The sequence below is a fragment of the Notothenia rossii genome (assembly GCF_949606895.1).
Source record: "Notothenia rossii genome assembly, chromosome: 1".
Lineage (NCBI taxonomy): Eukaryota > Metazoa > Chordata > Actinopteri > Perciformes > Nototheniidae > Notothenia > Notothenia rossii.
In genome coordinates this window covers 92,754,156-92,777,856 of record NC_136912.1, presented here as the reverse complement: position 1 = coordinate 92,777,856, position 23,701 = coordinate 92,754,156, and the positions used below count along the sequence as shown (strand labels likewise).

The 23,701-nt window shown below is 41.7% G+C and overlaps 1 protein-coding gene across 1 annotated transcript in view; it reads left to right on the top strand.

Annotated features, from left to right (window-relative positions):
* The first annotated feature begins 677 nt into the window (after positions 1-677).
* obscna (obscurin, cytoskeletal calmodulin and titin-interacting RhoGEF a) overlaps positions 678-23,701 on the top strand; it is an 89,257-nt gene continuing 66,233 nt past the window's right edge. The window contains exons 1-21 of the mRNA XM_079650988.1: positions 678-796; positions 2,015-2,117; positions 2,203-2,469; positions 2,857-3,018; positions 3,906-4,010; positions 4,083-4,349; positions 4,670-4,939; positions 5,615-5,881; positions 7,113-7,376; positions 7,686-7,952; positions 8,413-8,682; positions 9,033-9,299; positions 9,730-9,996; positions 11,734-12,006; positions 13,067-13,330; positions 15,035-15,301; positions 16,668-16,934; positions 18,036-18,305; positions 19,427-19,693; positions 20,676-20,951; positions 23,024-23,283. Of these exons, the coding sequence (XP_079507114.1) occupies positions 2,066-2,117; positions 2,203-2,469; positions 2,857-3,018; positions 3,906-4,010; positions 4,083-4,349; positions 4,670-4,939; positions 5,615-5,881; positions 7,113-7,376; positions 7,686-7,952; positions 8,413-8,682; positions 9,033-9,299; positions 9,730-9,996; positions 11,734-12,006; positions 13,067-13,330; positions 15,035-15,301; positions 16,668-16,934; positions 18,036-18,305; positions 19,427-19,693; positions 20,676-20,951; positions 23,024-23,283 (4,869 nt within the window). The 5' untranslated portion in view covers positions 678-796; positions 2,015-2,065. The remainder of the gene's footprint in view (positions 797-2,014; positions 2,118-2,202; positions 2,470-2,856; positions 3,019-3,905; positions 4,011-4,082; positions 4,350-4,669; positions 4,940-5,614; positions 5,882-7,112; positions 7,377-7,685; positions 7,953-8,412; positions 8,683-9,032; positions 9,300-9,729; positions 9,997-11,733; positions 12,007-13,066; positions 13,331-15,034; positions 15,302-16,667; positions 16,935-18,035; positions 18,306-19,426; positions 19,694-20,675; positions 20,952-23,023; positions 23,284-23,701) is intronic.

Below are 23,701 nucleotides of genomic sequence, written 5' to 3'. Positions count from 1 at the left end.
ATATAAAAAGTAAATGTGAAGAAATCTTAAAAATAATGTTTGGCTATCTTTAAAAAAATTAAATATATATATATAAATTCACAAGATTTTTAAAAACACCTTAACATATTGAACACCTTAACCCAAAAGGCTTTATTCACAGAGCCTACAATATTGTATTAAATAACTTGAAAATGTACCCCTGGTAGCATAGCATTGGGTTTACTGTACATTTAATAAGTTGCTCTGCAATGTTTTAGTTATGCATCTACAATAATATGACATACCCCCTAAAGATGTCCCTTAATGGCAGGAAAAAGGTCTCTTAATGAAATAGATTGGGAACCACTGACTTGTTTGTCACTCATCAATTCTGAGTAGAAAACCATCCAACACTCACTAAGCCTATTGTATACATTTTGATTGTTTAACGATAGTTCCATTGATGCTGGACATGAGTCGCCTCACACCATTATACCCAGAGCTATCTTTGCCCTTACACTGACGGAGGGCTATTTTGGAGGTTAGCATGTGGGGAGAGATATGTCAGCTGTTCAGCACTTCGCTCCATCACCACAAGAAAAAAGAGAAAGCGCTTTATGCTGTCTGCCTCTGGGACTCTCCAACCTGGGCACGCTCTCCTCTGGCTAAACGTTTGTTGTTAATCTTAAAGGCTTTGTGAGACACAAGACGAGCCTCGGACACGTTTGTTGCCATGTTGGATGTTTTTATCCTCTTTTTCTGGTGAGGGACTTTTGTTTTTGTGCAACAAGAGGACATGCAAGGATTTATTCTTTCTAGAATCTCAAAGTTGAAGGTGGGTGTATCGCTGCAGAGGATCTGACATATTCTTGGAATATTCATGTAGTTTTTCTGTCTTTGTTTCCATGCTTTGTCAGATAGTTTCCATCACATGTTATGCCAGTGGAAAATAAGTTAAAGTGTAACCCTAACCCTAAGCGTGGTATTTTTCCATAGGACATGCTTGGAAAAGATCTCAACTGATTTGGCCTCTAGAGAAAACGTAGATAACGATTGGCAGATTAAGTGTCGTTGTGCGATGCATAATGAAATGTAATTTTAGCTATTATGATGAAAAGGAATGACCTCTTAGAGAAAACCTCGTAATGATAGTGGGAGGAGCCAGTTTGTGATGATCTCACATAATATTAATCAGTTGTGTGATTGGAAGTTCTCGTTTGTTTTTATACGCGTCCCCTTCTCCTCAGTTCAGTGCATGCAGCCTGATGGAGGTGGCATCACAGCTGAGTCTATATCGGTGGTGCTGAGCTCAGCCGAGTGAGGTGACAGAGATTACTCTGCTGTTATACTGGGGAGCGCTGGCATGCCATCACAGGGTTCAACCACATCACAGTCAAGCCATGTCTTTCCATTTTGATCAGTCAGTGTTGCCATTTTGGAAAGCTAAAACATCCTTAGCTTGGGAGGAAAACTGTGGTGCAGGAATTAGTTCTTAAACTTGGAAATTAGTCGACATTTAAGCACTTCCTGTTCTCTCTGTCTCAAAGTCAATGAGATTTTTGAATATGTTTTTTTGTTAGATGCCTGAAAAAAGATCTGTGGTTACACAGGCTGAAGAGATTTTCATGTTGTGTTCCATGACATGGAATAAGTCAGTAAACCCCCCACTGGTTTATGTCCAGTCGTGTCATAACAACTGTTTCTAAATGGCTAAATGCAAATACTAAACGTCATCACGCCTAACACTAGCTGCCTTTAGCTTGCCGGCGCTGACATGAAGTCAAGTGACCGTGAGGTAGTTCCTCTATACTAGCCTAGCATTAGCTTTTGCTTTTAGGGAGATGTTAACAAAAATACTTCATCCCAGCACTATTCTAGTTGTTAGGCATGTAAAATGTTAAAAAAACATTGCAAAGGATAATGTGCAAAACTATTTTCAAGAGAGTAACCTGAAATAGGCCGTGTGGCACAACCAAAGATCCTTTCATTGATACCTTGCTTAGTTTTCTTCTGGGTCAGTGTTATTTATTGATATGTTTTCTTCATTTTATAGTTATAATAATTTTGGTTGAAAGCAAACAAGATTCCCAACCACACTGAGAGAATGCCTGGAGACATGGGAGATACAATACCTGGAGGAATAGTAGCTGCTGCAAGTAAGTTTTCTCCCACTAAGTGGTACATTTCAGTGCAGTAGAGAATTACCTTTTGGATCTTTAACCCTGTGTGTGTTTGTGCCAGAGAACCGTCTGCAGGTGGTGAAGGGCCTGGAGGATGTGGAGGTGTCTGAGTGTGAGAGCTGCTCCTTCGAAGTGACCCTGAATCTGGCCTTCATCGAGGGCGTGTGGTCCAGAGATGACATGCAGCTAAAGTCCAAACCCAACTGGCGCATCAGCACACATGGGAAGAAACACTCGCTGGTGCTGAGCCGCGTGGCTTTAGGAGACGCAGGCTGTTTCTCTTTTGAGGCCAACGGCGTTCAGACTGCAGGCAGACTCAGTGTCACAGGTGAGGAGGTTCAATAGACCGAGCTACTTTCATTGTTTTGATCTGGTCTTATCACAAGGAAAATGAAAATGTCTGAATCAAGTCCAAGTCAGCCAGTACCTGACAAGACCTAAACATTCTTATGATGGGGCTTCAATTGGTCCAAAGCATTGGTTTAAGAATCTTCAATCTGCTGTAACTCTAAATATGGTATCCGCTCAAAAACGATGTGATATTTTCTTTTGTTTTTTACACTTTTTTACTTTTAATCACCATGGACAACTTCCAAACACTGGTCAAAGTATTTTCAAAAAGTCATAATGTGATGACTGAGAGAGGTCTGACAGGATGAAAAAGTTCTGTTTGGTTACTTTAATGTCAGTCACAGTTAGTTTTTTCTCCTGCCAGCTAGGGACATCCACATAGTGAAGGAGCTGGAGGATGTTGACACGATGGAGCGTCAACCTGTGAACTTCCTGTGTGAGGTCAACCAGGAGGATTTGGATGGTCGGTGGTACAGAGACGACTGCCGAATCCGACCTGGGGACAACGTCAAGACCAATCACCACGGTGAGACACCAACCGCTGAAATATAGGCCTAAAGAGTATAAATACTTTGTTAGTTACAGTACAAATAGAAATATAAAACGTACAGATCACGGCCGATCATTTCCCCTTAGGATGGCCACATTTCAAGAGTTGGGAAGTCGCTCTTCGGGCTTCGGTTTTTTCTTGAGCTTTAAGTCGTTATGTGGTAACAACATGGGTTAGACGCTACAAATAAGATGTGTTCAGTGGCGGCGCTAGGGGGTGGCTACTAGGGCTCAAGCCCCGGATGTTTTCTGAAAAGCCCCGGATGTTTCACTTAAAAAAACAAAAAACAAAAAACAAAAATATATATATATTTTTTTGAAAATGTCTCGGGAGTAATGTGCAGTACCGGAGTCCACCAGAGAGGCAGCCGCTGCGCGACATTAGCCTGCGTACTGCGTAGCCTTCCCTGCCCTGAAGAAGAAGTGATCCTTCCTAGAGCCTGACAAGTTTTAAGCTAATAGCCTATAAAGTTATGGATATTAGAAAGTTATTTTCATTGAAGCAGGCGCCACAAGCTGCAGCAGCAGAAGCAGCAGTATCAGCAGCTGACAACAATGTCATCACCAGCAGTGAAGAAATGGATGATGTTTCAGGTTTGTGAATCTCATGGTGATATCTGCACTCTGGCTGACTGAGTAAGAAGTGAAAAAGAGTGATGTAACGTTAATGTTATAGCTAGTAAACATTGAGTAACCACACTAAGTATACCCTTATATGTTAGTATGTATACAGAACATGACTAAAAATTATCCTAAGATGTAATGTTAACCCTTCATACCTCAGTCTACTTTTAAGACACTAAAATAACGTATTCCAATTTTTTTTTCTAAGTGAGACAATATTTTTCTTTGATCTGATTGCAGGTAAAACTCACACCCTGTTCTTCAAGTCAGTCCGACCAGAGCATGCTGGAGAGATCAAATTCACTGCAGAGCGAGTCTCATCCTATGCGACTCTCAAAGTCAAAGGTGAGCCAACCGACACAATTAAACTTAAGTAGTAAAATATTTGGGTTTGTAACTTGTTCCTTCCTTCTCCAGAGCTCCCAGTCGTGATAGTGCGTCCTCTGCGGGTGAAGATAGCCATGTATCGGTACCGGGGTCTGCTGGAGTGCCAGGTGTCCCGGCCCAATGCTCAGGTCCGGTGGTACAAGAACAGGAAGGAGCTCGTTCCCAGCAGGAAGTACCAACTGATCAGCCAGGATGTCTACCGGCAGCTGACCATCGACAACGTCTGCTCTTCAGACGAAGACACCTACACCTGTGATGCAGGAGACGACAACACCTCCTGCCAGCTGCTGGTGGAGGGTGAGCCCGATGTCAACAGCCATTCAGAAATGATTGATTAGCATACATAATTTGTATTGTGATATCTATTAGATACAGTTCTTAGATACGGATCATGCAAAATGTATGGACCTTTGCAAAACATAATATATTGGATTCTCAAACATCCTCTCTTAAAGGTCCCCTGTTATACTGGATTTTGCAAAATAGGTGACCTTTAAGTGTAGTATGTTTTTCATTCATGTGCCACACATATACAGTACTGCCAAACCATGAGTGTTTTTGTTGTAAGTCTGGAGTAGTGTCAGTAGTGTTCATGTGTATAACGGCTGTACATGCAGAGCAGGCGATCAGCATAGTGAGGGGGATGAGCTCCGTGGAGGTGATGGAACCGGAGCCCGCGCTGTTCCAGGTGGAGACCAGCCTGAAGTCAGGGAGGCCCCCCCGATGGACCCTGAACGGAGAGGTGCTGGAGGCATGTTCAGCAGTGAACATCGACAGGCAGGGCACCGTGCACAGCCTCTGCCTCACCTCCACACAGAGCTCCATGTCGGGCCCCGTGCTCTTTGTGGCCGGAAAGAGTCGCTCCACAGCGCAGCTTACAGTCAAAGGTGAGTGGTTCAAAGAGAGGCCGTTGATACAGCGATTTGTAATTTCTTAATTAAAAATGAAATCATTGTATACAGAGAAACGATATTGTTAATGGTTTCTATATTCAGTGGAATAGTGGAAACCACATACTCAAGTACCTTATATCTGCATTTTCTCTAACCGTTAGGGGGCAACTCCACTGGTTGCCAATTAAAGTGAGATTCTAGTCTATGAGAAAATGAACCCACTTCTCAATAGATCTTTTACCTAAGTAAACAATAATACTAAAAATAAGTTTTCTTCAATACAACATGATGGTCATTTTGGTCCGACTTCAAGTAAAATAAACTTTTAGTGTTGTCCGTTTTTCACAGTTTTTCGCTTCATGGAAGTTAATTTTGACATTTTAGTTGTCTTAAAATATCTTTAAAAAATTTTTTTTTTAAACTCGCGATTTTTCATAATGTCGGAGAATTCTTTTCTGTTTGTCTGCTTACCAACATGCTTTCTCTTCTTTTCTACTCCTCAATGTTTTTCTGTATACTGTTTCATAGTCAGATTGTTGTCTTTTTTGCCCTTCTTTTTCTCTATTTTGTGTTATAATGTTTCTTCTGCTTCATTCCTTTATCTTTGTCAATGAACTTGGGATTTTTGAAGAATGTCTTATTAAGCAGCATTTCATCGTTCCCCTGTAGAGCGTCATCTTGAGGTTGCCCACCCCCTGGAGGATGTGGAAGCGAAGGAGAAGAGCTCTGTGACTCTGAGCTGTGCGTTTGCTCCGTCTCCCCGGGTGGTGCGCTGGTTTAAAGGCCGCACGGCTCTGAAGACCTCCAACAAGTACAGCATGAAGAGGGAAGGGAAACGAGCGCACCTGACCATTCATGGTTTAACAGGGATAGATGCAGGACAGTACCGCTGCATGGCCGGGGGCTCACAGAGCACAGCGCATCTTAAAGTGGAAGGTGAGGTGTAAAGAAGCCGTCAAAGGCCATTGTTGAATCATTTAATTACATTTGGTTAGCATGATAACAAGTTTGCTTTACATCCCAAAGTATTTATGTCCGTTTCTTGAAATAACAGATGTTCCCAAGATCATTTTTTTCCGTTCTCAAGATAACACATTTTCTTGAGAAAATTACATTATTTATTTAAGATAAAAAACAATGTTTGATAAATGAAACATAATCATATATGCTGTTGTTGTGCCGATCCAGCATAACACAACAGGAAAGAATGAAACAGAGAGGAATCAATAAAACACAAACACAGATATAGCTGATCAATAATTATTATTTAGTTGTTGCAACAAACAAACAATAATGGGAAGTACATCACCTGCTGCCACAGCAGCCAATTGCGGAAATGCCCCTTAACAGTAGCAACAATCAGCATATATAGCCACTGCAATGAACACACACACATTTTCCCTAAGCATGTTTAACGCACACACATTTGATCATGCAGCCTACCACACAAATGTCACATGTTTTTCTCTCTGAAAGCTGTATATGTTTAAACGTCATCATCTCATGACATCTTTAGGATTAGTAAACTAACAAAGGTTAACTGTTTTTATAACCGGAGGCCTTCTCTGAACTTCCTCTAACCTCGGTGTCAGCTCACTTAAAATGAATACATCTATTGATAATTCAGAACGACCATTGTCTCTCTAACTGTGTGCGACCCAACTCAGTAACACACATCATATGGAATACCAAGTGATCTTTAATGAATATCAGAAATAAGCTGTATTAAACATTCTGCTATAACACTGTCATCTCTGGGGGAAAAAAACAATTGTAATTTCTAATTAATGCAATAAATAATCCCTTTTAAAAAAACGGGGAAAAAAGAACTGAAGAAATAAAATGTTTGAATATGGTTCAACTATTTAGGTTTGACCATATAGGGTTAAGGTGTAGTGAACTTTCTGTAAGGGGTGGGTAAAGTAATCATGTTATATTCAAGATGTATTTTGTTCTGAATCATGACTTCCAATATTTATGTTACAAGAGACACATCAGAATGCAGTAGACCCTGAAATAAGCATCTGGATCTAATTAGTTTTGAATCAAATAAGATACTGAAAAATTACACCCACATTTCCTGTTTAGGATAGTCATTACTTTCCGGTGTTTTTATTACACTACCTATGTACACGAGTTGTTGATTTGCTCCACATTTTAATTGCAGTGCGTACGCTGAAGCTGGTGAAACACCTCGAGCCGGTGGAAATCGAGGAGGAGGGCAACGCCACGTTCTCCTGTGAGCTGAACTACGTGGTTGCTAACGTGGAGTGGCTCCTCAACAACGTCCGCCTCTACTGCAACGCCATCAACAGGATCCAGCACATGGGCACCATGCACAGCCTCACTTTCAAGAAGCTGCGGCCACAGGAGAGCACGGTCACCTTCAAAACAGGCCTCCTTTCAGAGACTACCACCTTAAATGTCAAAGGTCAGTTTGGTCAATAGCTGGGGGGGGGGTGATTTCTTCTAACACCTGTTTCTCGATACATAGAATAACATACACAACAAATGTGCCGCAAAAAAGGCAAAAACTAGGCCTGCATGATTGCGAAAAGAAACTTAATTGCAAATAATTTTTACTGATATTGCTATAGGGATATGATTCTTTATATCAGACGATTGGAAGACATATGTCCAGAATTGTCTTAGAAGTTTCTAAAGCATGCAAATAAACGTTTTTCTGGACCTCAAATTTCTGAGAAACATATTCGCTTTTAAACGGTGTCTTTGGCTGCAGAGCGCCCAGCCGTGTTCCTGAGGTCTCTGGAGGATGTAGTAGGAGAAGAGCAAGGGGAGGTCTGTCTGCAGTGCGAAATTTCCAAAGATACGGTGACCCCTGTGTGGAGGAAAGATGGTACAGTCCTGACCGCTGATGATAAACACGAGTTACTTCAGTTTGGGAAATCCATGGCAATGATCATCCACTCCCTGTGCAAGGAGGACACTGGACATTACACCTGTGATCTGGGAACCAGCCAGACCAAGGCCAAAGTTACTGTGCATGGTGAGTAGGAAGACATTAGACCTGTTGACAACCGAGCTGCCAAATAATCAATTTATTGTCAAACAACTATTCGTAGGAAAACTTACGAAAAGTTCTCGTATTTCCAGTCAACACATGCAAAGATTATCTGAATATCAGAAAAGTAAATCTGAAAGAAACTCAAGATGGACTTCCATGTTCGCTCATGTGTAAAAGTTGAGTGTTTTTGGAACAACCATTCAAACCAATCTCCACCCATTGTGGATAAAGTTGTTTTCTATACTTACTGGTTCACAATTATATGTAAAATATTGCGTAGTCCTTTTCATAGGTAGGGTTAATAAAATGAAAGAAGAAATGGGGGAAATGTTTTAATTTTGAGCCTCAAAAAAACGTTGTTTAGAACTGACAGTTATGTTACAGTAAATGTTTCCCCGTTCTGTATTGTTACTCTCTTCTTTGTTATTATATCTCTCTTCAGACTTACACATCAGTATTGTTCAACGCATGAAGACAACATCTGTTCTGGAAGGCGAAATCTGCACCTTTGAATGCAACCTCTCTCATAACGTCGATGAAGAACCTTTCTGGACCATTAATGGCCAGGTGGTGGTAACCGACAGCCGACTCCAGGTTATCAACAATGGTCGTAACTATAAGATGACCATAAGAGATGCTATGCTAACGGATGCTGGCGACGTGGTCTTCACAATTAAGGATCTAAGCTGTAGGACCATGCTCTTCGTTAAAGGTAAAATACCTGTGTCACATTAGTTTTAGATTATTTTAAATAGATATTTACTTCAAATGTGTTAAGTTTGTGTAGGTTTGTAGGAGTTCCCTGTTCTTGATGCCCTTTTACTGACTGAGTTTTGGATAAGGAAGTAACAAATGACCTTTGGTAACTGCAAATTATCAAACATTTTCCCAAATAAATGAAAATAGAAGTGGGCCCAGGCACGTTCCCTGTGGGACACCACAACATGCATCTTTGCTTTCTGAGAAGTTTGAGTTGAAACACATCCTGCTTCATACCACACAAATAAATAGAACATGCATTGGTAAATGTATACAAATTAAATGTGCATTTCCTTCCTTTAGAGAAGCCAGTGCACATCTTCAGGGACCTGTTGAACGTCAAAGCGGTACCGGGCGAGGACGCAGAGCTGAGCTGTGAGATCACCAAACCAGAAGCCACCATCCGTTGGCTGAAAAATGGCCATTTCATCCGACCGAGTCCCAGATATGAGATGAGTGTAGAGAAGAACTTGGCACGATTGGTGATCAAGAACACCACAATCAACGACTCTGGAGAGTACTGCTGTGAGGCCGATGGCATCGCAACAAGGGCCAAGCTGGACATCAGAGGTAGGTGTGGGCTTTCGAAACAAATATGAGGTGAGCTTGATTAACAATACTATTTAGTGTTCTTAATCAATTGAAGTTGGACATTGTCAAGAAAAAATAAGTAAAACCTATGACTGTCTGTGATAAACATATCTTTCTTTGGCCTGTGTACACAAATCTGTTCTCTCAAGTGAAGTCTCCAAATGTTCTTTTAGCAATCTTAAACATTTGAATTATTTAAGTGCAGAGAAGTTTGCTTACAGAGATTGTCTACCAAAGTCTGCTACACTATAACATTGTCAACACATTTTGACATCAATTTACACGCAGAACAGTAAATTAAGTATGTTATATTTATTTAAATAAATGCAAATGTACTTCTGATTACCTTTTTAAATTGATGGTTTTTGGATTGCAGCATAAATGTGAAGCTAAACATTATCCCTTACAGAACTCCAGCACACATTTGCGAGGGAGTTGAGGGAAACACGAGCCGAGGAAAAGGACAAAGTGACTCTGGACTGTGAGACCAGGCAGCCGGCCAAGCGGGTGACCTGGCTGAAGGGCATGGTGGAGCTGAGGTCCGGCAGGAAGTACGTCATCAGGCAGAAAGGCGTATTACTGTCTCTGACCATCACCTGTCTGGAGAAGTCAGATATGGATGTTTACACGTGTGACGTCGGTACCATGCAGAGCCGAGCACAGCTGACTGTGCAGGGTGAGAACATGGCACTGCACTTCTACGGTTCAGGGGTGATACATTATACATAGTTGGGCTAAAGGTACTTAAGGCCACATCAGGACAGATCTTTATGTTAAGAAATGTGGAAGAAGCACAAATAATACAATGTATCCACCGTATTAATCAGGATTGTGCATCTTTACAATTTGTAAGATATTTGATGTTATATTGGCATCGCTGAAATCCCTTTCTCTGTTAACCAGCGAGATAAAGACTCTCACAGCAAAACTCAGGACCACAAAGTGATGTTTATAGCTTTACTAAGCAAGCAGTGTGAAACTGAAAAAATACAGAAACGACAGCACATATCAACTAGTTATTTATATATAGTTTTTGTGAACTAAAAAAAAAAAAATGTAATTATTTATTTTTAAAATTATTTTTTTAATTGGTTTTTCAGTTATACTTAAAGTTCAGGGTAATCAACTGTTAAAAACATACTGTTCACTAAATGGATGTTTTCAAAGTAAATGGATAATCGTTTTTAATCGTGATATCAATTATTGACCAAAGATAATCGTGATTATGATTTTTGCCATAATGGCACAGCCCTAGTGAAAAGCACTTTATAAATAAACTTTACTTACTTACTTTAAGCCTAAAGAAGCCATAGCATTTCTTTCACCACAAAATAAAGCAGCTCTTATAAATAATCTCTCTACACCAGAATCAGAAATCCTTTCCCCACAGCTGGGAAGTTTCCTGAGACTATGCAGAAGAAAGACAAAAATAAAAGCATTTGACTTGAGAGCCTCCTCACCTCTCTGCAGACGGATGACATAACAATAACATACATAGATATACTCCAAGGCTGTTTCTCAATCGCGAGGATGCTTGCTTGGTAGCACATGTCTTCCGAGTCACTTGCTTCAGAAGCGAGGCAAGAATCCTTCCTGGCATTCGGAAAAGGAAGAGTGGAACAGGCGAGCAAGTGTGCGTCATATGAGAGGCCCCGCCTTACATTTTCCTCCACAGATTTGGGGAAATTGGTCCGTGCGCAAAGCATTGTGGGGATTTGAAGGACGCGAAGTCTACCCATGTGCAGCCTCGAAATTACCCCCAAACCAAGGACGCGGCCTCGGTGGAATTCCAAGTATGCTGGAGATTGGAACAGTCCTTCTGCGGCACTCGATGACGTAGCATCCTTGAAATATTGGCTTGGAAGCCAGTTTCCTCGAGATTGAGAAACGGCCCAAGACAGCATGAAATGAGGTCAATGCCAAAGTATAGATGCAATGTTTAGGTTATATTTTGATACAGTACAACAACTACAAAAATGTAAGCTTGGATAAATGATCACAGTAATGCACTCAAAGCAAAGATATGTAATGTAGAAACATAAAAACGTACAGGTAATGCCTTCTCAAAGGCTATGAACCATGGATGGCACCGGATAAACTGACATCATCTTCACCGGAGCACACATGCCATTTTAAAATGTCTTGAGCTAACTTCCTGTCACATGGGAACTAAAAAGAACTGCTTTCTGCAGTATGGGTAGTAACCAGAAGGAGTCACTATAATGCACCAAATAATTGGCGATGCGAGAACAGTCGTCGTTGATTATTTGTTCAGAAAATATAATATTTTCTCGATAAAATGTGAACTACAATCGATGCGTTCTTCTTCTTTTGGTCTTCTATCCGAATACAGCTACTGCAAATTAAGTTTATGGGATATCTGACTCTTCTATCTTTTCCACGTTCCACTCAGGTCAAAAGGTGTTGATCCTGGATGAATTGGAGGATGTTGAGTGTCTGGAAAGCGACACGGTCACGTTCAGGTGTCGAATTTGTCCCAGTGACTACATCGGGGTCAAATGGTATCTGGACGAGACTCTGCTGTACACCAATGACCTCAACGAGATCCAGATGGTGCCCGGAGGATACCACACCCTCACATTTAGACAGCTCGCCCGCAAAGACACCGGCACCATCTCGTTTGCAGCGGGGGACAAAAGAACGTACGCCTCGCTGTTGGTTAGAGGTAAGGCTTTAATCCAGAGGTGGGAAGTAAAGGAGTACAAATACTTTGTTACTGTACTTAAGTACATTTTTCTGGTATCAGTAATTTACTCTTATATTTCTGACGACTTTTTACTTTGACTTCTTACGTTTTGAACACAAATACCTGTACTTTCTACTTCTTACATGTTAAACACTAATACCTGTACTTTCTACTTCTTACATTTTGAACTCAAATACCTGTACTTTCTACTTCTTACATGTTGAACTCAAATACCTGTACTTTCTACTTCTTACATGTTGAACACAAATACCTGTACTTTCTACTTCTTACATGTTGAACACAAATACCTGTACTTTCTACTTCTTACATGTTGAACACAAATACCTGTACTTTCTACTTCTTACATGTTGAACACAAATACCTGTACTTTCTACTTCTTACATGTTGAACACAAATACCTGTACTTTCTACTTCTTACATGTTGAACACAAATACCTGTACTTTCTGCTTCTTACATGTTGAACACAAATACCTGTACTTTCTACTTCTTACATTTTGAACACAAATACCTGTACTTTCTACTTCTCTCATTTTCCAAACAGGCTGGTTCCTTTAGTCTGAATGTGCGTTTGGTGGCGTGATCATTATTATTTAGAGTCATTGCGTGCCTATTGATTTGAACACGATCCGTGTATCCATCATTTCCTGGTCTTCTCTAAAGAAGAGGGACCAATGGAAACGTTGTCATGTTGCCGTTGGTCACCATGGAAACATTCATTAGCTAACAATGACATTATTGTTCTATTAATATAAAGGGAGGTCAGGTACTCTTTAAAACAGCTGCTAGTTATGGGTACTTTTTACTGAAGTACATTTCAAAGCCTCTTTACTTTGACTTGAGTAAAGAAGTTTAGTCAGTACTTCTATTTTTACCAGAGTATTTTTAAACACGAGTATGTGTACTTCTACTTGAGTAAAGGATGTGTGTACTTTTACCATATCTATCTGACCGACAGTTTTTAGCGTGTGTGTCACATGTCACATTTCCTGATTTGCATTTATTTCCCCACATGTTTAGAGAGGCGTCCAACCCTTATTAAGGCCCTGGAAGACTGCGAGGCAATTGAAGGAGGGGGGTTGGTTTTATCTTGTGTGGCCTCCAAGCCGTGTCACATCCTGTGGTACAAAGATGGCTGCCTGATGTGGAACTCCTCGAGATACGCCGCCAGTCGTTCAGGCTGCGAAGCACGACTGACGATTCGGGAGGTCTGCAACAGCGATGCCGGGGTCTATGAGTGCAGCGCTGGATCGGTCACCACCAGGGCTGTCGTCACGGTCAGAGGTACGAGGAGTATTCTATTAAAGGAATGGGATTGCTTACTTTTGCCTATCATCAACCTGTCAATATTATAAAAACAATATTTGAATGGTCAATTTCGACTCCAAATTCAATCATATATAATTAGCAATCAAATATTTATTGCCTGAAGATAAACACTAATTAATAAATTTTTCATGAATATTTAACTTTTTGCGAATATATTTTGTATGATTTTACAACCATTTTAAGTCTAATAATGTAAGATTTCTAAACTTCCAGAAAACAGTATGTCCTACTAAGTTGTGTATTATGTGTAAACAATTAATAGGATGCCTATTAAATCCAAAAATAAAAACAAAACACTCAGAATAAATCAAAAACTGTATTTCTCAATATCCCATGGATCCTCCTTAGACAGACTAACAGTGTAAACAGAAACTAGTCACTTTTACAATATGATTAAAATGTGCCTCACCTCATGGTCCTGAATAAAAGGGTGTGGCAGTTTAAGATGATGTGGAGCACTGTGATTGGCTCATAAACATCCAATGAAATAAATGTGAGCATTCGGGTGGAGTCAGATGACAGATGACATAGATCTAAACATCCTAGAAAAGTTTTTTATTAATAAATCTTGTAGCGGCAAAATGAGTAACTATGAGTAATGCCGCTGAGAGGCTAAAACTTGCTCTTCGCTGTGACGCGTTCCATACAGAGTCCGTAGTCATTTGTAGTACGTGGTGTTTAATAAAGACGAAAAACAAAAAATATACAACTCCAGACCACACGGTCAACAGAGAGTATCCGAGCAATTCACCCTCTCCTCTACGTCATATCCAATACCGGCATCCAACAGGTGACCTAGGCCGTTTCTCAATCGCGAGGATACTGGCTTGGTAGTCGCATACTTCCAAGTCACTTCCTTCAGAAACGAAGCAAGTATGCTTCCAAGCCACGGCTTCGGAAAACGAAGAAGAATGGAACAGGCTAACAAGTGTGCCACTCTCTCTAACGGTTTCAACATAAACTGTACCGAAAATAAATACCTCACGATGTCTATCTAATTATGAACTTGCTTTACTTTCACGGAACACATTTTGGATGATAACAAACAAATGTAACAAAGTAACATATTTACCAACACATGTTCTACGCCACACCATATATTTACATTTCAATGTGTGCTGCGTCGGTTCAGCCATTCTCCGCAAGGGTTTTTGAAATTGGTCCGTGCGCAAAGCATTGTGGGGATTTGAAGGACGCGAAGTCTACCCATGTGCAGCCTCGAAATTACCCCCAAACCAAGGACGTGGCCTCGGTGGAATTCCAAGTATGCTGGAAGATTGGAACAGTCCTTCGGCGGCACTCGATGACGTAGCATCCTTGAAATATTGGCTTGGAAGCCAGTTTCCTCACGATTGAGAAACGGCCCTAGATACGTATGGTAACGTAGGTATGACCAAATACCAATAAACCACACCCACGTGACAATTGCCGGAAGTGATAAACAATAAGAATCAAACGTAAAAAAGAAATGAAGATAATAATATAAATAATAACAATGGCAGAACGAGCATGTTGGCTCCTACAAGTCTGTTGGTAGGAGCGATATATATGAAAGGGTTAACTGTGACTGATTATATAAAAGCTATAAGTAAAATGTTCAATAGCATTTAATTCTCTCCTTATTTTTGAACTTTTCTTTTGTTTTTCCTCTGCTTTTAGCCATCCCAGCAGAGTTCACCCAGGGTCTGGAGCCTGTGGAGGCCAGAGAGGGGGAGACGGTGACCCTGAGCTGTGAGTACTCGCTGCCTGGGGCCCCGTTCCACTGGAAGAGAGGCTTAGAGAGCCTCAGGCCTTCAGACCGGGTCCTGATGAAACAGAAGAAGACCCTCATCACCCTCACCATCAAAGCCCTGAGGCCTGCAGACTCAGGAGAATACACCTGTCAGTGCAGAGACCACCGCACCACGGCCAGCCTCAAAGTCCAGGGTCTGTTGTTCACTTTGCACTTTACATAATGTCAACTAAAACATTCACAGTTTCATCAAAACAGTCTTTCACAGGAGTGTGTTTCAAAGTAAATTCAGCCATTTCTGTCTGATTTTCACATGTTTGCTGTTGTGCTCTGCAGTAGTATTGATGAGCGCACATTAACTCAAGCTTTTGTGTTGGAGTGCAGCAACTCGAACAACATTTGAACTAAAGTCACCCATGAAAAAGGTTTTTACGTTACAGAACTAAACCCAAAATGTCACAATAGTTCTGAAAGTGTTTCTTAGATTTGTCTTTATCAATATAACTATTTGTATTGTTAAATATCTCAAAGTGTAAACAGGGTTAGCATTCTTTATTTACCTTAATGGTGTTTCAAATACAGTATATTCAAAGTAAACCAGGTTAAATTCATGTATCTTTTTTTCGCTCTGTATAATGTTCATTCCCTGGGGGCAAATAGATGCTGGGTAAACAATATAGAAAGGAATGGAGTTCGTACAATATGTTGATTTAATTTAGTTTAAGTTTGGCATTAATGGGCTACTTGTATTTATGCATCCAAAACAGTCAAATATGTTTTACTTTAAGGTAGGGTATAGGTAATTCACTTCAGAAACACTTGTTGTTATATTCCATGGAATGCTCTTAACATCCCGATAGCAATGAATATCTGAAGTGCTTTGACAATAAATCCATAAAAAAATTTCATCTGTGGAAGCCGTGGCGCTGTAAAAAGCACGACCAATCATCTGAGCCGGCCCGGCAAAAAATAACTGGATGGCCTACCTGCCTCTCAGCCTTCCATCTGTGCACAAACTTATCTCGTGCGCTCATTGGTCATGTGTGCGTTCGTGTGTGTTGGACGAGGGGCTCTGTAAGGAAGTCTGAAGGAAGAGGCAGATTTTTTCCGGCTGTGTATTTTCAAATTCTAGCGCACTCGAGCTGGATTCTCCAAAATTACATACCCCACCTTTAAGGGGACAAATAGGCTGCGCTAGGCCCTTAGCCTTCCTAAGGGCTACCTAGCCGGGTATTGTGCACGTCCTTGAGAGTTAAAATGTTATATAGTTCCACATGTCGTGGTTTAAAACGTTTTTTCTGACTAGCTGGCACAATATGTATGTAATGCATCCAAATGCGTCAAACTTTTCTCCAACACTGAGCCTTTTTTCTTCTTTCTCTTAGTTCTTTAGGTCTTAATGTGTCCATATGTATAAATGTGTCTGTTGATTGTGTGTATATATATATATAGGTATATACCTTTTTTAAAATATATATATTTGTATATAACTGAAAAGATTGACAATAAAGTTGAACTTAAAGTTAAACTTTATTAAAAATATCTCCTCTGGTTTTACAGCCATCCCCATCACATTCGTCCAGCAGCTGAAGAGCATGCAGGCGGAGGAGGGGAACAACGTGCTGCTGCGCTGTGAGCTGTCTAAACCTGGAGTTCCTGTGGAGTGGAACAAAGGACACGAGCTGCTGAAGAACGGAGTGAAACACCAGATGAAGAGGAGGGACACCATGCTGGAGCTGCTCATATGGAAACCTGTTCCTGAGGACAGCGGGCTCTACAGCTGCGTGTGTGCCGACCAGAGGACGTCCGCCACCGTCAAAATCAACGGTAGGAAGGACACAAAAGACACAAATGGGAAAGTGAGTTTAGTCTACAAATAGCATAATTAGGGCTGTACTGAATGTCATTTGATCAACAATTGTAGCTGCAATTGAAATGTTGCATTCATTAAGCAAAAAATATGTTACGTCATATTTTATGGTGACAGACATTCAAAGCTTAAATTTACCTTAAAATAATCCTCATGCATAAAGTTATTAATTGGATTAATCAAGTTAAATGCACTCCGGTAAATGAATATAACTTGTCAGTTTTTGTTAACATGGAATCTAATTCTACAAGTAGTATTATATCAAAAATTATTAGATTAGACCAGGGGTGTCAAACTGAAGGCCCGGGGGACAAATCCGGCCCGCGACTTCATTTAATGCGGCCCCTCAAGAGCTTGCAAAGAATATAATATGTTTATTATACGGTTACATGCCGATTTACAGAAGCACGTTGCCCATAAACTACATATCCCACAATGCATCTCAAATTTGACTTTTTTCTCAGAATTTGACTTTTTTTCTTAGAACAAGTTTTTTTTCTCAGAATTTGACTTATTTTCTTCAAAATATTCATTTTTTCTTAGAATTTGCCTTTTTCTCAGAATTATTATTTTTTTTAAATCCTTTTGTAACATTCTCAGTGAAGAGACTTGCAATGATTTGCCCTAGACTTCTGCTTTCAGACGTAGTTAATTATGAAGTTATTACCCTATCCGATAATAATCCAATGCAGAGGCAATAATGTCATATAATACATTATTTTATATATATTAAATATTTATATATGTATTTTTATATAGTCTTAAAGTTACAACCGGCCCTCTGAGTGCAACCGTAATGCTGATGTGGCACACGAAGAAATTGAGTTTGCCACCCCTGGATTAGACTAATCTTTATCTGTAAATAAAAATGTACTGTTTGTGTGGGAACAAGACCAACAGTATGAGAAATAACATTTTGTATCTTTCCCACTCTCGTGCTAAGGCTCTTGATTAAGCAAACACATCTAATAACATTTAATTACAAGGCCTAGTAGAAGCGTATGTATTCTCCCTCCATAGTGTTTAATCCGGACCCTTGTCCCCCCGTATCCCCTCAGCTCTGCCGGTCACCTTTAAGCAGAAGCTGAGGAGCCTGGCGGTGGAGGAGGGAGGAACGGCGGCTCTGCGCTGCGAACTGTCCAAACCCGTTCCCTTTGTGGAGTGGAGGAGACGAGGCAGCGAGGTGCTGACCCACGGAGAGAAGTACCACCTGAGGCAGAGAGACGTCCTGATGGAGCTCAGGATCTTTGACGTGACGCCGGAGGACAGCGACATCTACACCTGCATCTGTGGAGACATCGAGACCACCGCCACGCTCACCGTCAACAGTAAGGGGCAGGGAGTCCAAACTGAGACAACGTTGGGTTTTTAATCAACCAAATGTCTCCGGGGTCAATGAGTGGAATATTGGTAGTTAACTCATATGAATATGAGTATTTTGATTGATGAATACAATCATTTTAAGCCACAAACCTCTTTCTTATGTAATTAGTTTTATACTTAATGTTAAATTCCCAAATACCTTACCTTAGCTAAGACTTATAAAACAAAATATATACTACATTTACTACAAAACACATTTTATTTGCCAACTCCAGAAATAGACCACAAATAGGCCTCAAGTGGTCATTAAAGTAACACAAATTATCTGCACATTTAATCAATGTACTAGGTGTGGTAGAAACCCATTATTGGCTAAAAACGAAATATAGTTTTCAAATAAGGATATAAAAATGGACATGAATGATCACATGTAATCATACATTTTTGAAAAGTTATGCTGCAATAGATGACTGCAAAGTTTGAATACGACACATTCATGTTTGATTTTTTACATTAAAGCACTTAAAGGTGGGGTACTGTAGGTACGTTTGAGAAACCGGCTCGAGATACACTTGTTGCTATATTCCATGGAATGCTCTTAACATCCCGATAGCAATGAATATCTGAAGTGCTTTGACAAAAAATCCATAAAAAAATGTCATCTGTGGAAGCCGTGGCGCTGTAAAAAGCACGACCAATCATCTGAGCTGGCCCGGCTAAAATAACTGGATGGCCTACCTGCCTGTCAGCCTTCCATCTGTGCACAAAGTTATCTCGTGCCCTCATTGGTCATGTGTGCGTCCGTGTGTGTTGGGGGAGGGGCTCCGTGAGGAAGTCTGAAGGAAGAGGCAGATTTTTTCCGGCTGCGTATTTTCAAATTCTAGCGCGCTCGAGCTGGTTTCTCCAAAATTACCTACCCCGCCTTCAAAGACTAATTTTGTATGTAGACAAAATGGAAAATCAGCCAATAAGTAGATTTGTTTTCCATAATTGGTCTCCATGTTTTTATGTATCCATGAGATGGACAATACTTGGTCTTAATCTTTTTTATTTATTTAACATTGCTGTTCATTAAACTCTTGATATCACTTCCTTCTCTTGACCTGCCTTTCTCTCTGCCTCTCAGTTCTCCCCGTGACCTTCAGGCAGAAGCTGGGGAACGTGCAGGTGGAGGAGGGTCAGAGCGTGTCTCTGAGCTGTGAGCTCTCTAAGGCGGGGGTCTCGGTGCAGTGGAGGCTGGCTGGAGATCTGCTGCAGAGCGGGGAGAAGTTCCAGATGAAGCAGCGCGAGGCCTGCGTGGAGCTGACCATCAGAGAGGCCGAGCCCGAGGACAGCGGCGTCTACAGCTGCGTGTGCAGAGAGCAGAAGACCAAGGCCACCGTCAAGGTCATCGGTGAGTTTAAATCAAATCAGTGCAGGAAAACCCACTCTCTAGTTTCTTCGTTTTTCAGTTTGGCAACAGGTTTGCCATTATCGTGATGACTCAGGAACGCCTGGAGGGAGTTGCTTCAAATTTGGCACATATATCCTCTTGGACTCAGGGAAGAACACAAAAACAAACAAATCCCATTGAGTAAATATAAATTAATTTTGTGTGTTGAAGAAACCTGCTATCTTTATATTAGTTTGGCAACAGGTTTGCCATTATCGTGATGACTCAGGAACGCCTGGAGGGAGTTGCTTCAAATTTGGCACACACATTCTGCTTGGTTTATTTTTGTATTCATTTAGTTCTCACACACACCCCATTAAGTAGGCTCCATTTATAAAGTACTTTTGAGGGTGTGGCTGAAACCTGTTATTCCTCATAGACACAATTGTTGGAGTAAAGTGAATACAGAAGAAATTACATTATATGAGTTTTTAATATCAATATTTATTTCCCAAATCAAATGTTTTTCACAGCATTTTCAAGTCTCATTTGGAGGTCAAAGGTCACAGGCAGCCACATTGGTATTATACAGTGATTTATATATTCTATAGAATGAGAACATGTTGATTACATATATATAACACTACAGTTTACACAGTGTTGTATTTAGTCTTTGTCATATAAAAAAAAATATTGAAGTTAGTTTTATATAGAACAAGAAGAATTTATTTTTAAACCAGAGATGAAATAAATAGAGTTTGGAGGCCAGAGATCAAAAGTCTCTTGTGACTTTACAAAACACACCCAGGGTTATAACACATTTCTACTAGGATAAAATAACAAAGATAGGACATTTTGAAAAGATATTCACTTCAACTTGATTGGTTTACAGAGGCATTCAACCGGTCGAGTTAGAAGTGTATTGAACCAGCTGTAAAATGCCTCTTTAAAGATCTTCTTTTTGCTCTGATGTTGAATCAGGACTCTGTGTTTTGTTCCTCAGCGGTTCCCGCCACATTCAGAGTGAGTCTGAAGGGTGTGGAGGCGGAGGAGGGCAGCAGTGTGACTCTTCGCTGCGAGCTGTCCAAGAAGGGCGCCCCGGTGCAGTGGCAGAGAGACGCTGAGCTGCTGTCAGAGCTCACAGGTCGAGGGAAGTTTCAGATGAACCATGAGGGGAAGGTGGCTCAGCTGACTGTCCTCCACGTGCAGCCAGAGGACGCAGGGAGGTACAGCTGCTCCACAGGAGAGGAGAAGACCTGCGCCGAGCTCAGAGTCAAACGTGAGTGTGAAGAGAAGAAGACTGAAGAGGATAACTCCGTTTATATCTCTGGACCATATTAGCTTGGCTTTAAAACTATGTGTTTTTAACTCTTAACCTTTTTAAAAACGGTTCCAGTTAAAGTGGGACATTTCAGTCAGACAACTGTTTCTTAATATGTTTATTAGCAGCAGCATATAGTTTGAGTTTGGCGTCTAGGCTCGGGCCTCATCACTCCACAGATTTACAAAGAACATTGAGTGATGATTAGATAACTACCCCCTGAGCCTACAGGTGGAAGCTGGGGTGGAAGCTGGGGTGGAAGCTGGGGTGGAAGCTGGGGATGGATGATGGGGTGGAAGCTGGGGTGGAAGCTGGGGATGGATGATGGGGTGGAAGCTGGGGTGGAAGCTGGGGATGGATGATGGGGTGGATGCTGGGGTGGAGCTGGGGATGGAAGCTGGGGTGGAAGCTGGGGTGGATGATGGGGTGGAAGCTGGGGTGGAAGCTGGGGTGGATGATGGGGTGGAAGCTGGGGCGGAAGCTGGGGTGGATGATGGGGTGGATGATGGGGCGGAAGCTGGGGTGGATGATGGGGTGGATGATGGGGTGGAAGCTGGGGTGGAAGCTGGGGTGGAAGCTGGGGCGGAAGCTGGGGTGGAAGCCGGGGTGGATGATGGGGTGGAAGCTGGGGTGGAAGCCGGGATGGATGATGGGGTGGAAGCTGGGGTGGAAGCTGGGGTGGATGCTGGGGTGGAAGCTGGGGTGGATGATGGGGTGGAAGCTGGGTTGGAAGCTGGCATGGATGCTGGGGTGGAAGCTGGGGTGGAAGCTGGGGTGGAAGCTGGGGTGGATGATGGGGTGGAAGCTGGGGTGGAAGCCGGGATGGATGATGGGGTGGAAGCTGGGGTGGATGCTGGGGTGGAAGCTGGGGTGGAAGCTGGGGTGGAAGCTGGGGTGTATGCTGGGGTGGAAGCTGGGGTGGAAGCTGGGGTGGAAGCTGGGGTGGAAGCTGGGGTGGATGCTGGGGTGGAAGCTGGGGTGGATGATGGGGTGGAAGCTGGGTTGGAAGCTGGCATGGATGCTGGGGTGGAAGCTGGGGTGGAAGCTGGGGTGGAAGCCGGGATGGATGATGGGGTGGAAGCTGGGGTGGATGCTGGGGTGGAAGCTGGGGTGGAAGCTGGGGTGGAAGCTGGGGTGTATGCTGGGGTGGAAGCTGGGGTGGAAGCTGGGGTGTATGCTGGGGTGGAAGCTGGGGTGGAAGCTGGGGTGGAAGCTGGGGTGGAAGCTGGGGTGGAAGCTGGGGTGGATGCTGGGATGGAAACTGGGGTGGAAGCTGGGATGGAAACATGAACGCAGCAGTAGCAAGTGAACACAGCAGCAGCAGCATAGCAAGGCGGAGGCAGGAAGACCTGGCAGCTTAAATAGAGCGGGATGTTTAGGAGAATGTGATTGGTTGGTTGTAAGAGGGATGAGGTGCGTCACGTGTTAATGTATCATTGGTGCTCGAGTTGACTGCCTGAACTAGCTCGCAGGCTTCACCCCATGTATGGAATAGTTTTGAAGAGGAAAGGAACATTTGTTATTCAGTCAATAGACTTGACAAACAATATTTAAAATAATAAGAAAACTAACTATGGTGTACATCAATTTGTATGGGACATTTTGAGAATAATATGTCATAAAATTAAAGACCAGCTTTTAAAAAACAACTGGCAACCAAGTAACAATGGGGAGAAGGAAGGTGATACAAACTAGGATGGTATGAGGAACACGAGGAATAATCAAAATACACAGTCAGATTTTATACCAACATTAAAATGGTTTATTGTAAGCTAATGTTCTTGCAGGATTCTTGCTGATTTGAGTTTCTATCTTCATGGTTGATGGACTTATTGTAATTTGATTTGGATAAAAGTGTCAGCTAAATGAAATGTAATGTAAAAGCCAACCCTCCTTCATCACTGACACTCATAGGCTGTACACCACGGATACAAATGTGTCGATACAAGCCAAGTTTATTCCGTCTCATATGATGTTTTATTGAATCTTTAGTACATATACGGACAATAACGTTCTTTCCTAAACAACAGCTCTTGCGGTGACGTTCAAGCGAGAGCTCGTGCTCCTGGAGGTGAAGGAGGGGGACGGAGGGGTCTTCTGCTGCGAGATCTCCAAACCCGGAGCTCCTGTGGAGTGGAAGAAAGGCCGAACTACTCTCAAACCTGGAGACAAATACGAGATGAAGCAGGAGGGACCTTTCACTAAACTCATCATCAACAACGTGGAGGAGGGCGATGCTGGGAAATACACCTGCAAGACAAAAGACAGCCAATCCACCGCTGAGCTCTCCGTCAGAGGTGAGACACAAGCATCTCAATCTTCATTATTGTGTATCTTAATAACAGAAACTGGCCACTTTTATTCAGAGTAAATTGACAATGAATGCTAAGGTTTGCAAAAGCTCACAACATCTGTACTTTTTAAGGAAACTTAGACGCTTTAATGTGGACAGAACTATGCTGATATTATTTTTATATAACCTTAATTTACATTATATTAACATTGTGTATTTGGGGGGGTTCATTGCCTTTCTAAATCAAGGACAGACTGGACAGAGGTGTTAAACTTGGTGACAGGAATAATGGGAATGTGCAATTAAGCTTGATATTTGAATGGTCTTTGATTTGTTATGTTATATTAAGCTATTGCTGTAATTTGCATCACGGATGGTTGTTTTTGATATTCATGTGCAAAGCAAATTCCTCTAA